Consider the following 13,655-nt stretch of genomic DNA (forward strand, 5'->3'; position numbering starts at 1 on the left):
ATAACAGCTGCGCCAGTTCATGTCTGCACCACCCAGGAACCAGCCAAGAGAAGACATCTGAGTCTGGCTCAGAGAATTGACAGGGGCTTGGTGCTCATGACTTTTGTAGCCTTGTATGTTGGGACTGTGAAAACACTGTGGCTGTGCTGTGTGTGAGGGTGCAGGGTGTGGTTTGGTCAATGTGAGTGGCTCCACATGCTTGGCTCCTTGATTGCCTGGTGAAGGTCATTGCTGCAGCATCTGTGCTCACACCAAGGACTGCACAGATCCTTTGTGTAGTTCTTGTGGCAGTGCTAGTGCTCAGTATTGGTCTCCTTGGAGGAGAGGAGGTGAGCATGAGCCTATGCTAACAGAGCTGAATAAACTCTCCCTCTGATTAAAAAAAAAAAAAGAAAAGAGATTTAGCATGCCCAATTTGGGAGTCACCTTGGCCACTCCCTCACTCTGGAGCACAGAACAGAACTCCCTGGCCAGAGCCAGTATACATCTCAGGGTATTCACTGACAGCAGACACTCCACTAATCCACAGAGGCATAGTCCAAAGATAAAAGACATCACAGGGGAAAAAAAACCAACAAATATCTCCACAAATGCCTAAAAGTAAATGCAGCAATTCAAGAAGGAAGAATGAGGAAGACAGCATGACACCCCCCAAAGGAACACAACACTTCAATACTAGAATGTGAAAATGAAGAAACTGAAGAAATGCTAGAAACAAAATTCAAAAAATTGACTATAGGATTACTTAGAAGTAATGAGAAGCAAATCCATGAACTAGAGAAGTCCATATATAACATGAAAGAAAATTTGTCTCATGAAATTGAGATTTTAAAGAGAAATCAAAACAAAATATTGGAAATGAAGAATCCAATAGAACAAATAAAAAATATGGTGGAAAGCCTTAACAACAGAGTCAGTGAGGCAGAAGGAAGACTATCCAAATGAGAAGAAAAATCTCTGGAATTTTACAGGCAGACCAAAACAAGAAATTAAAAAACTCAAAAACACTGTTGGTAATTTATAGGAAACTATCAAACAACCCAACATATGGGTCTTAGGAGTTCCTGCAGCCAGGGTCAGAGAGAATGGATTAGAAGGCCTTTTTAGTGAAATAATTACAGAAAACCTCCCTAATTTGAAGAAAGAAAAGGACGCCCAAGTACAGGAAGCACACAGAACTCTTAATAGACATGACTAGAAAAGATATGCACCAGGATACATTGAAGTCAAACTTTCCACAGTAAAACATAAAGAAAAAATTCTAAAATGTGCATGAGAGTAATGCCAGATTACTTTCAGAGGATCTCCAAAGAGACACAGCAGACTTCTCATCGGAAACCCTACAGGCCAGGAGAGAATGGTGAGATATATTCCAAGTCTTAAGAGAAAAAAACTGCCAAGCAAGAATATTGTACCCTTCAAACTCTCATTTATAAATGAAAGTGAATAAAGACCTTCCATAACGAGCAGAAATGGAAAGAATTTGTCACCGCTCGTCCAGCCTTACAAAAGATGCTTAAGGGATGTGCTACACATGGAAACATGATCATCACTATGAAAGAAGGTGAGGCAGAAAATCCCTTATTACAAAGTACAAAGGAAATCTAAAGTAAACAATAGGAATATTTATGGGAAAACAGCAGGGCGAAGTCATTACTTATCATTAGTCACCTTGAATGTAAATGGCCTCAGCTCTCCGGTTAAAAGACACAAACTGGCTGAATGTGGAAAAAAAATAATCTACTTGCTGTCTACAAGAAACACATCTCACCAACAAAGATACATGCAGACTGAAAGTGAAAGGATGGAATAATATATTCGATGCTAACAAAAACCAAAAAAAAAAAAAAAAAAAAAAAAGCTGGGGTAGCCATCCTAATATCAGAAAAAATAGATTTTAACACAAAAACTATTAAAAGAGACCAAGAAGGGCACTATGCAGTAATTATAGGATCAATTCAACAGGAAGATTTGACTATAATAAATGTATATGCACCTAATTACAGGGTACCTGGTTATTTAAAAGAAATGTTAATGGATTCAAGGGAGACATGGACTCCCATACAATAGTAATGGGTCTTCAATACTGTACTTTCAGCAATGGACAGATCAACCAGACAGAAAATCAGCAAAAAAACAACAGTTAATCAACACTATAGAACAAATGGACTTAATGGATGTCTACAGAACTTTTCATGCTACAGTTGCAAAAACACATTCTTCTCACCAGTGAATGGAACTCTCTCTGGGATAGACTACATACTAGGCCATCAAGCAAGCCTCAGCAAATTCAAAAAAATCAAAATCATACTATGCATCTTCTCTGACCACAATGGAATGAAGCTGGAAATCAAGAACTCAGGAATCTCTAGAACATATGCAAACACATGGAGACTAAAAACATGCTCCTGAATGAACAACAGATCATAGAAGATATCAAAAGAAAAATAAAAAAAACTGTTCAGAAGCAGTTTTTTTATATTATTTGTTGAACTCTTTACTTAGTGTAGAGTTGATCTTCTATGTACTAAGTTAATTGAAAATAGATCTTAGTAAAAATAAGAATGAGAATAGGAGTGGGAGGAGGAAAAAGGTTGGGGGTGGGGATGGGAGGGTGGATATAATGGGAAGAATATCACTATGTTCCTATAGTTGTATTTATGAAATGCATGAAGTTTGTGTACCTTAGATAAAAACTTTCTAGGGAAAAAAATTACCAATTCTCAAACATAATCAATTATTATGGTGATTATATAATATTTAATTATCAAATTGTATACATATACATTTTTAATTATATTATTTACTGGTTTTGAAAGTAAAAGCAAACAAATAAGTAAACATCTTGAAATGACATTTGTTGTGCAACGAAAGTATTTTTAAAAAATCTATGTTCATTAAAAGTGATCCAAACACAATGCAAACTCATTTCTCTACCTCCCTAGGGATTCCCAGGAACACAGGGTGATCCAGGACTTAAAGGAGGAAAGGGTGAAACGCCTGAGCCCCAGGGGCAAGCAGGCGCCCCAGGGGATCCGGGTCTCAGAGGGCCACCAGGGAGAAAGGGCTTGGCGGGGATTCCAGGAACTCCAGGACTGAAAGGATTACCAGGACCTAGAGGTGAACCGGTTGGTATTTAGCAATGTTTTCCAAATTATTCTCGCTGTAGATGATGTGCTCTGAAATTAAGAGATGACTTACAGAAAATCAGCAGTCACTTGACACAATTCATGGTAACTGCAGAATGAGCATCCTCCAATTAGTGGCAATAACCCAAGAAAAAATAATATTTTGACAAAATAAATAGGTAGCAGTCAGTGAGTTAGTCCAATTAAATTTTTATATTGATAATGATCCTGTCTTGTACAGAAGGTATAGTTTTATATTTGCATCAGGTAAATATATAGATGAGTTCAGAAAATGACTAGAGTGTAAAGCTTGAGTACTAAGTATTTTAGGGGCAGTGTTCACTCTTTTAAATAAAAAATAAATGCATAAAAGGACAAAGTGTTTAGGGGATGGTAGTCAAATAAGGAGCCAAGATGTTTTGTCATTTAAAATATCTCCATTCAGGCAAATTTGATACTTTTCATAAGATAGAATTTCTCCACCGATCAACAGGGAGGCAGTACCTACCAGGATCTATTTTTAAATGGAAAACAGTGAGTGACCACGTACCTCTGGCCTCATCCTCTCACAGCGAAGCCATTATCTGTGAGAAGTTTGCAAGTCAGGCTGCTGAGACCATTCTATGAAAGAACACTTTCCCTCAGGTTAGACAGTGTTACCCCATAAAAAAAGTCCTCCTCAGTGAGATTGGAGAGCTTGGTAAATAAAGCTGAAGATTGATATACAGATATATATATATATATATATATATATATATATATATATGTGAATATTATATCAGAATATGAGTTGTGATTCCCCAAACTTTTGATATGATATAGAGTCTTTCCTAAACCCTTTTGACTACTCAATACTTTTTGACTGGGAGCAGCAACAGGGCCAAGGTATCTCAGATCCTACTTTGTCACAGTCCCAAGCTACCTACTTGGTGTTAGCTATGATTATACAGGGACATTGCTAGAATTCTGTTGGACTATTGTGACTAGATGATGTCCCCATTTGCTCTTAGTAATTTTTAATTAGTTTTGTTAAAGATATTCCTGAGAGTAAGTGAGAGAAAATCAGGCAGGTGATTTGTTGAGTTTTATACATTGTCATTATTTAAAAAAAAATCACGAGAGAGGTCATATAGCCTCTAGATGATACTGAACAATGAAAAACCCAGCCAAATTTATTTGTGGAACCCTAATGGAGAGGCAGTGTGCTTCAATTATTTTGTCAGATTATACTTTAAAATATCCAACTCATTTTCAAAGCTACAGTAGATGAAAATTTTTGAGTAGGTATTTTATGACAAAATTAGCACAGGTTAAATATCTCCTTTGTAATGAAAATACCCAATGAAAGCTACACAAGTAAAGATGGGTTGTACTGGTTATATTTTAGACATGTACCAGTAGCATGAATGTTACCTCTCAAGCCATTTCAACTGTTGAACTTAGGTTTAGTGGTTATTATCATAAGGGAGGTATTTCATTGTAGGACGTCTCAAATATGACTCAAGGCAGTTGCAAGTTAAGTAAAGGTTGCTGGATTCCAAAAATCACAAAGCAACAGAAACATTCATAGCTCTTATTTCAATGATTCCCATCAAATGCCAACTGTTTTATAATTCAAGAATCTTCCCAATGATAGACTAACTGCTATTCATATCCAGTGTCAGATGAACCTGTTATAAGGAAAATGAACCACTATACAAACATGTTCCTATTGCCACAGGCCCTGAGTGGTGAGAAGGGGGACCAGGGTCCTCCAGGGGATCCTGGCTCCCCTGGGTCCCCAGGACCTGCAGGACCAGCTGGACCACCTGGCTATGGACCTCAGGGAGAGCCTGGTCCAAAGGGCACCCAAGGAGTTCCTGGAGCCCCTGGACCACCTGGAGAAGCCGGTTGGTTAGTTTTCTTTCCAGTCCTGTTTTCCTACGGAGTGGGTTGGTGGTCCCAAGAGCTAATGAAGCTCCCTCAAGACTAATGAATACATAGAGACTTATTTCAAAGAAATAGAATCTGGCACATAGACCCCGAGAAGTAGAATGTTGGATATGTTAGGAAAAAAATCCATTGTTTTCCTGTTACTGGGCAATTCAGCTGAAGTTTCCTATGGTAGTGTGTATCCATTACTGATACAAATATATGACATGAATGGATGCCAAAGGATGGATGGAAGACAGTTCTGAGAAACCAAGAGGAAGCAAAAACCCATAAAACTTATTTTAACCAGTCTCTTCTGTGCCTCAAGGGCTCACTAACATTGGTTTCAAATTCCTTCTTCTTGATCCTCAATAGGCAAGTTATAAATAAATCTTCAAAATATCTAGGATAAATGAAGAAAGGTGGTTTGGTAATAATTTTAAAACCCAGGTAACTTTGGGTTTGATTGTAGTTCTGGATTCAGGACAAATTAGTTCTTTAATGTTTGCCTGTGGCCAAGAATGTCAGGGGAAGAGAAGAATAACAAGCAATGCTGGTTTTAAACAAATAGTGCTACCAGGGTTATGTTTTACTTCTAACAGTACTTTAAAGAGAAAAACACAATAAGCCCATAGTCTAACTCACCTTTCAGTGTAAAACCTTTTCTGTGAACACTTTCATAGTACCTATAGTATTCATATTCATTCTAAATTGCACACATCATTTTTGTTCACATATGTAGGTACAACTCTATTTTATGCTAAAGATATTGCATATGATACTTATTTGTATCTATTTATTTTTTGTCTCCCCCTTAATCTGAATATTGCTGTTCTGATTGAGGAGTTAGTAGTACTATGGTGTTCTGCAGTCTAAATCCAGCCCATCACTTGTTTTTGTATGGCCCACAATCTAAGAATGGTATTTGCATTTTTAAATGAAAACATTCTTTCATAGTATTTTGTGATACGTGAATTTAATGTGAATTAAATGAAATTTAGATGCCATAATAAAGTTTACAGAAATACAGTCACACCTATTCATGTAGGCATTTTCTCTGGCTGCTTTCATGCTACAGTAGCAGAGTTGAGTAGTTGCAATGAAGATTTGAACCAGAGTCTAAATTATTTACTACCTGGCCCTTAACATAAAACTTGTCCTGACCTCTATTCCAATGCATCATCAAACCTTCTTCTATTCTTTCTGAATGTGATTCTTTAGCGAAGGAGCTCATTATTGTAGAATATTTTATCAAAATTTTCCCATGATATACTGTAAACCTGTTTTTCTATAAGCATACAATTATATGGATAACCCTAATCAATAACACATTTTGAATGTTGGCCACTGTAATTAGGACACTACCTTGAATCCTTACTTTCTAGGCAGGACTTATTTCTCTGCTGATAGGTGAGGAACTTAGAGAGGTTAAGATATCTGCCCAAGCTCACAAATCTTATAAATATCAGGACCAAGATTCAAACCAAAGTCAGCCTGTCAAACTTACTGTTTGTTCAAATACCATGCTGCCTTCCTATGAAAACTGGGCATTCAATTAAAAAAAAAAAAAAAGTCTTATGAGTAATCCTATCTTTTTTTAAACTAAGCTCTCTTTCAATAGACCAGCAGGTTGAGCTATTCATTAAAACAAGGCTTAGACAATCAGAGACGCCTATAAGTATTTGTGGATTTATTATGAAAGTTTCTATGGGCTGGTCATCCTTAAGCTAGTTGTCTGTAGAGTCAGAGAGTATTTGTTATTTTGGGGAGTATGTTTGTAAACCTGTTGTAATCATAATTTTCTGTTATTCAAGAAAAGCTTCAATATGCACCCCTCTCTTATTATCTCAACTTTTCTTAAGGTCCTAAGGGGGAACCCAGTGTTTCAACAGCAGTCCCAGGCCCTCCTGGACCTCCAGGGCCCCCTGGCCGTGCTGGCCCCCAAGGTCCACCTGGTGAGTATCCCCTTGGCCAAGTCCAGGCCTTGCCAGCAGATAGCACCTGACTCTCCCAGAAAAACACTGCCCCCATTACAAGGAAAAAATATATTGTTTGGCTGTCATCAGATAATAAGCAAGCAGGCAGGGGTCTTGCTTTTGTCCTCTGAAGTTACCTGAATTATTCCCATTGGTGCTTCTGATATAAAAGCTCCAAAGGAGCACTGATAAAATTTTTTAAGAATTGTAGAGAAGAGCCATCTTCATGGGTCTTGGTGGGGAGCAGGCTGTTTGCCAGTGTGATGATTTTCCAGGATGATTTTCACAGCATTTTTCTTTGCCAATTATCTAAAATTTAATTTTGCATGCATGGAGGGAGACTTGCTTAGTTCAAGATATCTGGAATATTTCTTTTTAGGAATTAAATTTTCTTTAAATTCTTTGCAGCTTCTAATGATTAATCCGTGGATACGGATATATATATATATATATATATATATATATATATATATATATGGCATATATATATGGCATACAATTATACATATATATATGGCATATATATATATGGCATATATATATATGGCATACAATTATATATATATAACATACAATTGAGGTTATATTAAGAGTATGTCTTAATTTCCACAAAAGATGGGGATGACACAGAGAACTTAGACATTTTTTAAAGACAAGATGAAAGAGTTACTCACTGGTGTGTGTGTGTGTGTGTGTATTTTAAAGGTGTCCCTGGACTGAGGGGCAGATGTTCTGACCCTGGTCTTCCTGGACCTGATGGTGAACCAGGGATTCCAGGAATTGGATTTCCTGGGCCTCCTGGACCTAAAGGTACATTTAAATGTTTAAAAACATGAGGTTCATTATAAATATGGCAAAAAGACAGAAAATATGAATAGTGAATAAAATAGGCGACACCCATAACAGCCTTTAAAATGACATCTTGTAAAGAGTCTGAAATAGGCAGAAAATCTTCCAGTAATCCCAGGTGAAAAGGCAGAATTCCCAATGATTTATGCTTTCTCACCTCAATCACGTTTTTTAAAATGCATAGAAAAAAGCTGGAAGGAAATTCAGCAAGATGGTAATAATGATTCTTCTTGATTACGGTAATATGAGGATGTTTTCTTTACTTGTTAACTACCATATTTTTTATATTCATACATTTCTCCAGTTTATACATTTACTTTTTAAACAAGAAAGGCACCATTAATTAACAAATAGCAGGTTTCCCTATATACACCAAAATAAATTACAAAAGTTATTTTCCTTTAAAAAGAAAATGATTTTTCCCATTAAAGGAGAAACACGCCCAAAGAAGCAATCTAGATGCTGAGAGCTCCAACAACAAGCTAAGGCTCTCTCCACTGATGAGGTCTTCCAAATTCTGTTCCTGCTGACGACAAAGTGACCTCAGTCCCTGGGTTGTCCTATGATCATTTCATGTTTGTTTCAATATTATGTAAGATGTTTGTCAAGATATAATCCATTTTGGGGATTTTGCCTCAAGGATTAACATGTCATCAATGTTTATTATATATCAATTCTGCCCAAATACCAGCCTGTTAATTTCAACATATATATGTCGAAATGGAAAAACTAAACACATTTATCATGTAGTCCCAAGGAGGCTTTGACTCCAATTTTGTGAGTTTCTTCCCAATGATTTATGATGTGTTGGTGCTTACCCCACATTTTTCCTCCTCCTTCTTGGACTCTGCATAAACAAGTTGCCTCCTGGTTCTGTAGCTCTGTGGATTTACTTTCTGGAAGAAGACTGTGAACCGTGGGGACCAGAACCAGCCCAAGATCTCCTTGAAATTGGAGATTTACAATTGTACAGTTGAACCCACTGAATCAACTAGCTGTGAATTAAACATTGTCCACATTGGGGGCCTGAAGGAACTCTCTGAAGGCAGCCCTACTTCGCTTTCTGAATCACAGAACCAAGACACTGAAGTGTGGGCCTCCTTTCTCAATTTTATTATAAATGCATAAGAAGTTAATGCATTGTGAACTACAGACACTACAGTGCATGAAGATTTAATTCTCCTGAATAGCGCATGTTGAAAAGGCTACCTAGGGCTCTGGAGCAGCTCTATATCTTGATCTGAGTCAGGCTTGCATGGATATAGATTTACAGAAAAATCCATTCAGCTGTGCAATATACAGAAATGCTTTTACATAAAAAGTTAGTCAGTCATATGATCAACCAGCATCAGTGGTTGGAAGAGTTGATGAATCAAAATTGTAGCCCTACTTAACAATAAAATGGAGAAAGTTTTCTTTTCATTGGAAACTAACATAATCTGATATGAACATTTCTAAGTACTAATTTATCACTTGGTCTTCTCATCATTCAAACTTTCATGAAAATATCCCTTGTTATTTCCATATAAAAATATTAGATTAAAAGAAGAGTGGTGCTGCTCAGAATCTTTCAGTAAGACAAATCCTAGAGCATTTATTGTTTTTTCTTCTTCTGCAGGAGACCAAGGTTTTCCAGGGACAAAGGGTTCACCGGGGTGTCCTGGAGAAATGGGAAAGCCAGGGATACCTGGGGAGCCAGGCCTCCCAGGAGCCAAGGTCTGCAATTTTTAAAACTCAAACTTACATGGGGAAGAGGATGACCACAGTAGACCAGTTGGGATGCACCTCTCCCAGGCAGGATTCTCTCTCTCTCTCTCTCTCTCTCTGAGTGTAGAAATGAGAAATAGATTTGTAGATGATGGTGATTTGAAATCTTTTTGATATGAAATTTTTTTAAAAGTTTCTCTGGACCATCCTCCCTTTTAAAAAGGAAAATAGAAGATGTTATAAGGCAGCTTTGCAGCTCTATTTCTTCCTTGGTGGTCTGCTAAACATTCAGAGTATTTAAGAATGGGAGAACTCTATATAAAGAATTGTGGGTAAACTATGACAGAAGTTTGCAAAAGTAAAGATATCTAGAGTGTTCAGCCTACAGACAGTTCCTTAGTCTTCTGAAAAAAAAAAAAAAGTGGAGGCTACATATCCTGAAGCACTATAGAGCATAACGTTACAGAAAAATCAGCAACTGTAACTCAAAAGGGAAAATTGTTCCAGGGGTGCTGGCTGTGCAGGAGGGACTCAGTGTCTCCACAAGGAAACAGCCATAGAGACTAGCCAGTATCAGTGAGGATCGGGAAGCATTCTATAGCAAAACTAACATCATTTCTGTGCTATAGGGAGAACCAGCTCTAGCCATGCCTGGAGAACCAGGAAAACAAGGTTTTCCAGGAGAAAGAGGCAATTCTGGGGAATATGGAGAAATCGGACTCCCTGGACTTCCAGGTCTCCCTGGAATTCCAGGAAAAGAAGGGCTTGATGGACCACGAGGTACAATAGCAAGTGTGATTACTTTTCTCCACTGTGAGCTGGGCTAAAATGCAGTAAACTGAGTGTATAGGTGCTCTATTGGTGAAGAATTCTTGTCAAATAAAAATCTAGCTCAAGAAATAGGATCTATGGGGCCTAATTGTTTTCCCATTCAACTTGGCTGCCCTTCCTTCCTTCCTCCCTCTCTCCCTCCCTCCCTCCTTCCCTTCTTCCCTTCCCTCCCCTCTCCTCCCCTCCCCTCCCCTCCCTTTCCTTTCCTTTCCTTTTTCGTGAGAGTACTCTATGAAAGGTGTATTATGTATAGGTCCAGTTTAATGGGGGAAAGGAATCATAGAAGAATGACTGGGGTAGCAATACTTGGACCTTGGGTTTTGGCACCTGAATATACTCTTGGACTCTCTCTCTCTCTCTCTCTCTCTCTCTCTCTCAGGAGATCCAGGGCAGCATGGACCACCTGGAGAAACAGGATTACCAGGAAGGTGCTTTCAGGGTCCCAGGGGAGCCCAGGGTCTTCCAGGCTTAAATGGACTGATGGGACAACCAGGTAGGAGAAGACTCTGAAACTAGTCATAGTTACCAGTTGGGCAGGCAACCAGAGACTCCTGGTGTGTGCTTTGCTACTTAACGTGGGAACTGTCCAGTAACAAATGCTGAACACTGCTCAGTGAGAAATGTCATACCATAAATAGGAACCTGTGCCACCCAGCAGTGTGCAGTGCCTTCAGAGGAAGAGACCTGAAATTAATGTAGTGAGTTGGATCGTGACACACACACATCAATCTGGACACTGGAGATTGATTAGATAGTGCATTTACATTTGCTTGTGCATATATAAACTCTAGAGGTTTTACTTTTAATACTTCCATAAGATATCAAAGTAGTAAATTCTTATTAAAATAGAGTAGATGTATTTAAAGATACCAGTTTAACATGTTATAAACAAAAATACATAATTGATTGCTTTACAGACAACATAAATGAAAATAAATCTGAATGGTGCAACCTGAATGTCCACTTTTTGTCTCCTCTCCATCAGATTTGGTCAACCATCTGTGGAAAAAAGTCTTTAGAATTCAGCTAATGTCTGTTACTTGCCACACTGCTTACGTGTTCACAAATAAAATTTTAGCCAAGACCTTTATTGTCATAGAGATGTTATTATTGTTTCCAGAAGCATCTGGTGGCTCACCACCACAAGGGTGACTCTGTAAACCTCCTGCAGGCTAAAGACTGAGCCAGCCATGAAGGTAGTCCTAGAATGTGCCTCGGGACTAGGAAATAGACACAAATCTTAACACTGTTATTACTACGTGAACCGCAGAAACAGACAGTATTAGAGCCAGAAGGGATCTGAGAAATTTTGTGGAGGAGGACATTAGAAAACAATAAACAAATAAATACATTAACAAATGTGGTTTACCCAAAAGCACACAGTTAAATATTTAAAGCCATAAAGTATTTCTGGTGTAGGGGGAAGAACTTGTATGTTAACTCATTCAATCACACATTCATTCGTTCATATTTAGGCAGAAGAGGCGAAACAGGGCCAAAAGGAGACCCAGGGATTCCAGGCCTGGATAGACCAGGATTTCCTGGGGAACCAGGACCACCTGGAATGCCAGGTCATGGAGGTGAAGTGGGACCGCCTGGTCCAAAAGGATTTCCAGGGAATCCAGGATTCTCAGGGCCACCAGGTATCCTTTTGCATGCTCTTATTTCCTCCTTCTATCTTCTGCCACATTTTCCTACCAAGGTGGCAATGTAAACTGTGCATAGGCGTAGGCTCTAGGCTTTGTGTTTTGCTTTCAATTTGTATAATTTTTTCCCTTTTGAATGATTTATAAGGGACCAGGAGCAAGAGGGTGGTAAAATGTTGGTGGCAAGATGACCTCATTCCACAATTACCAGGATATGGCTAATTGTGCTGTGTGATCCTTTTTGGTATTAGAGTAATGCTGGCCTTAACAGATCAGTTCAGACTGGGAAAGTGTTCCCTCCTTTGGTATTTTCTGGAAGAGCTTGGGAAGAATTTCTATTCTGTAAACATTTGGTGGAATTCACCCCTAAAGCCTTCTGGATCTGGGCATTTCTTTGTGGGAAGTCTCTAAATTATGACCCCATCTCTTCACTTCCTAGAGATGGATTCAGATTTTCTACTTATTTTTGAGTCACTTTTAGTAAATGTATGTTTCCTTACAGGAATCTGCCCATTTTGTCTATGTTATATCCTTTTTGACATAGAGATGTTTATAATCTTTTTTACTTCATGGCTGTTTTTATAGCGTAGATATTTGGGGAGAATATCCCAACAGAGTCCTCATGGCATAAGGACCTCATTTGATGCCCCCTCCAGAAGAGCCCAAATTAGCAGCTTGATTGACAGATTATCCTTTTGTTCATATTTCGGTGTTACTGCCACATGCCAGTACCATTCTAAGCACCAGAGACAAGACTCCCTGCCTTTGTTAGGGGAGCAATAGTAACTGTAGTTAACAGCTATGCTCAACTAGATACAAGTGTACAAGTGCACCAAAGAAAATAAAATAAGGGATATACTTGTAATAGGAAGCTGTTGGTAAGGGAGTGGGAAGATGGAATTCTCCAAAATGTCAACATTCTCTGTTCTCATCCATCAAAGTTATTTTGCTGCCAATGATTTCCACATAGAAAATAGATTTAAAAAAAAAAAATCATGTACTGACCCATTTCCTAACATAGTTATCTTTCTATTCACCAACCTGTGGTTCAACTACCAATTTCTATATACAAATGTCCTTGTCTTATGGAGTAGTTTGTTTTTCTCATTCTATACCTGTGCTGCTTTCTGTTCCTGTGTCTCCACAGGTGAAAGGGGAAAGATGGGGATGATGGGCTATCCCGGAACCACAGGCCCTCCTGGGCCTCCCGGGAGTCCCGGCTATCCTGGGCAGAGGGGTAAGTGCTGGAGAGCCTTGTCTTTCCAGAGATCACAAGGCATGGGCATGTGCATTTCTTTTACAGCAAAGTAAATTGCATTTCATTCTTTGGGGGAAAAATAGTTCTGTAAGAACAACATGTGTGATTTTTCTGTTTTCCTCTATTACTTCTTCCTGTTTCAATGGAACCCTCTATTCTCACTGGTGGCCTAATCCCACCACCCTTACTGGCTGCCTCTTCAAGGAAATAAATGACTTATTGAATTCTCAGCCAGATACCTGTTTTTTGTTTGTTGGCTTTGTTCTGTTTTCGTGTGAGCCCTGTTCACTTTCGAATGCCCAGGACCTGCTGAAAGAGCGAGGGGTTTGATGTTGTTTCTCCTGTCTGC

The 13,655-nt window shown here is 38.6% G+C and overlaps 1 protein-coding gene across 1 annotated transcript in view; it reads left to right on the forward strand.

Moving 5' to 3' along the window:
• COL4A3 (collagen type IV alpha 3 chain) overlaps nucleotides 1-13,655 on the forward strand; it is a 146,663-nt gene that overhangs the window by 96,975 nt on the left and 36,033 nt on the right. The window contains exons 25-33 of the mRNA XM_062197363.1: nucleotides 2,946-3,128; nucleotides 4,849-5,017; nucleotides 6,902-6,994; nucleotides 7,721-7,825; nucleotides 9,483-9,580; nucleotides 10,201-10,351; nucleotides 10,782-10,895; nucleotides 11,878-12,045; nucleotides 13,196-13,285. Coding sequence (XP_062053347.1) covers nucleotides 2,946-3,128; nucleotides 4,849-5,017; nucleotides 6,902-6,994; nucleotides 7,721-7,825; nucleotides 9,483-9,580; nucleotides 10,201-10,351; nucleotides 10,782-10,895; nucleotides 11,878-12,045; nucleotides 13,196-13,285 — 1,171 coding nt within the window. The remainder of the gene's footprint in view (nucleotides 1-2,945; nucleotides 3,129-4,848; nucleotides 5,018-6,901; nucleotides 6,995-7,720; nucleotides 7,826-9,482; nucleotides 9,581-10,200; nucleotides 10,352-10,781; nucleotides 10,896-11,877; nucleotides 12,046-13,195; nucleotides 13,286-13,655) is intronic.

The sequence above is a fragment of the Lepus europaeus genome, chromosome 1, assembly GCF_033115175.1.
Source record: "Lepus europaeus isolate LE1 chromosome 1, mLepTim1.pri, whole genome shotgun sequence".
Classification (NCBI taxonomy): Eukaryota; Metazoa; Chordata; class Mammalia; order Lagomorpha; family Leporidae; genus Lepus; species Lepus europaeus.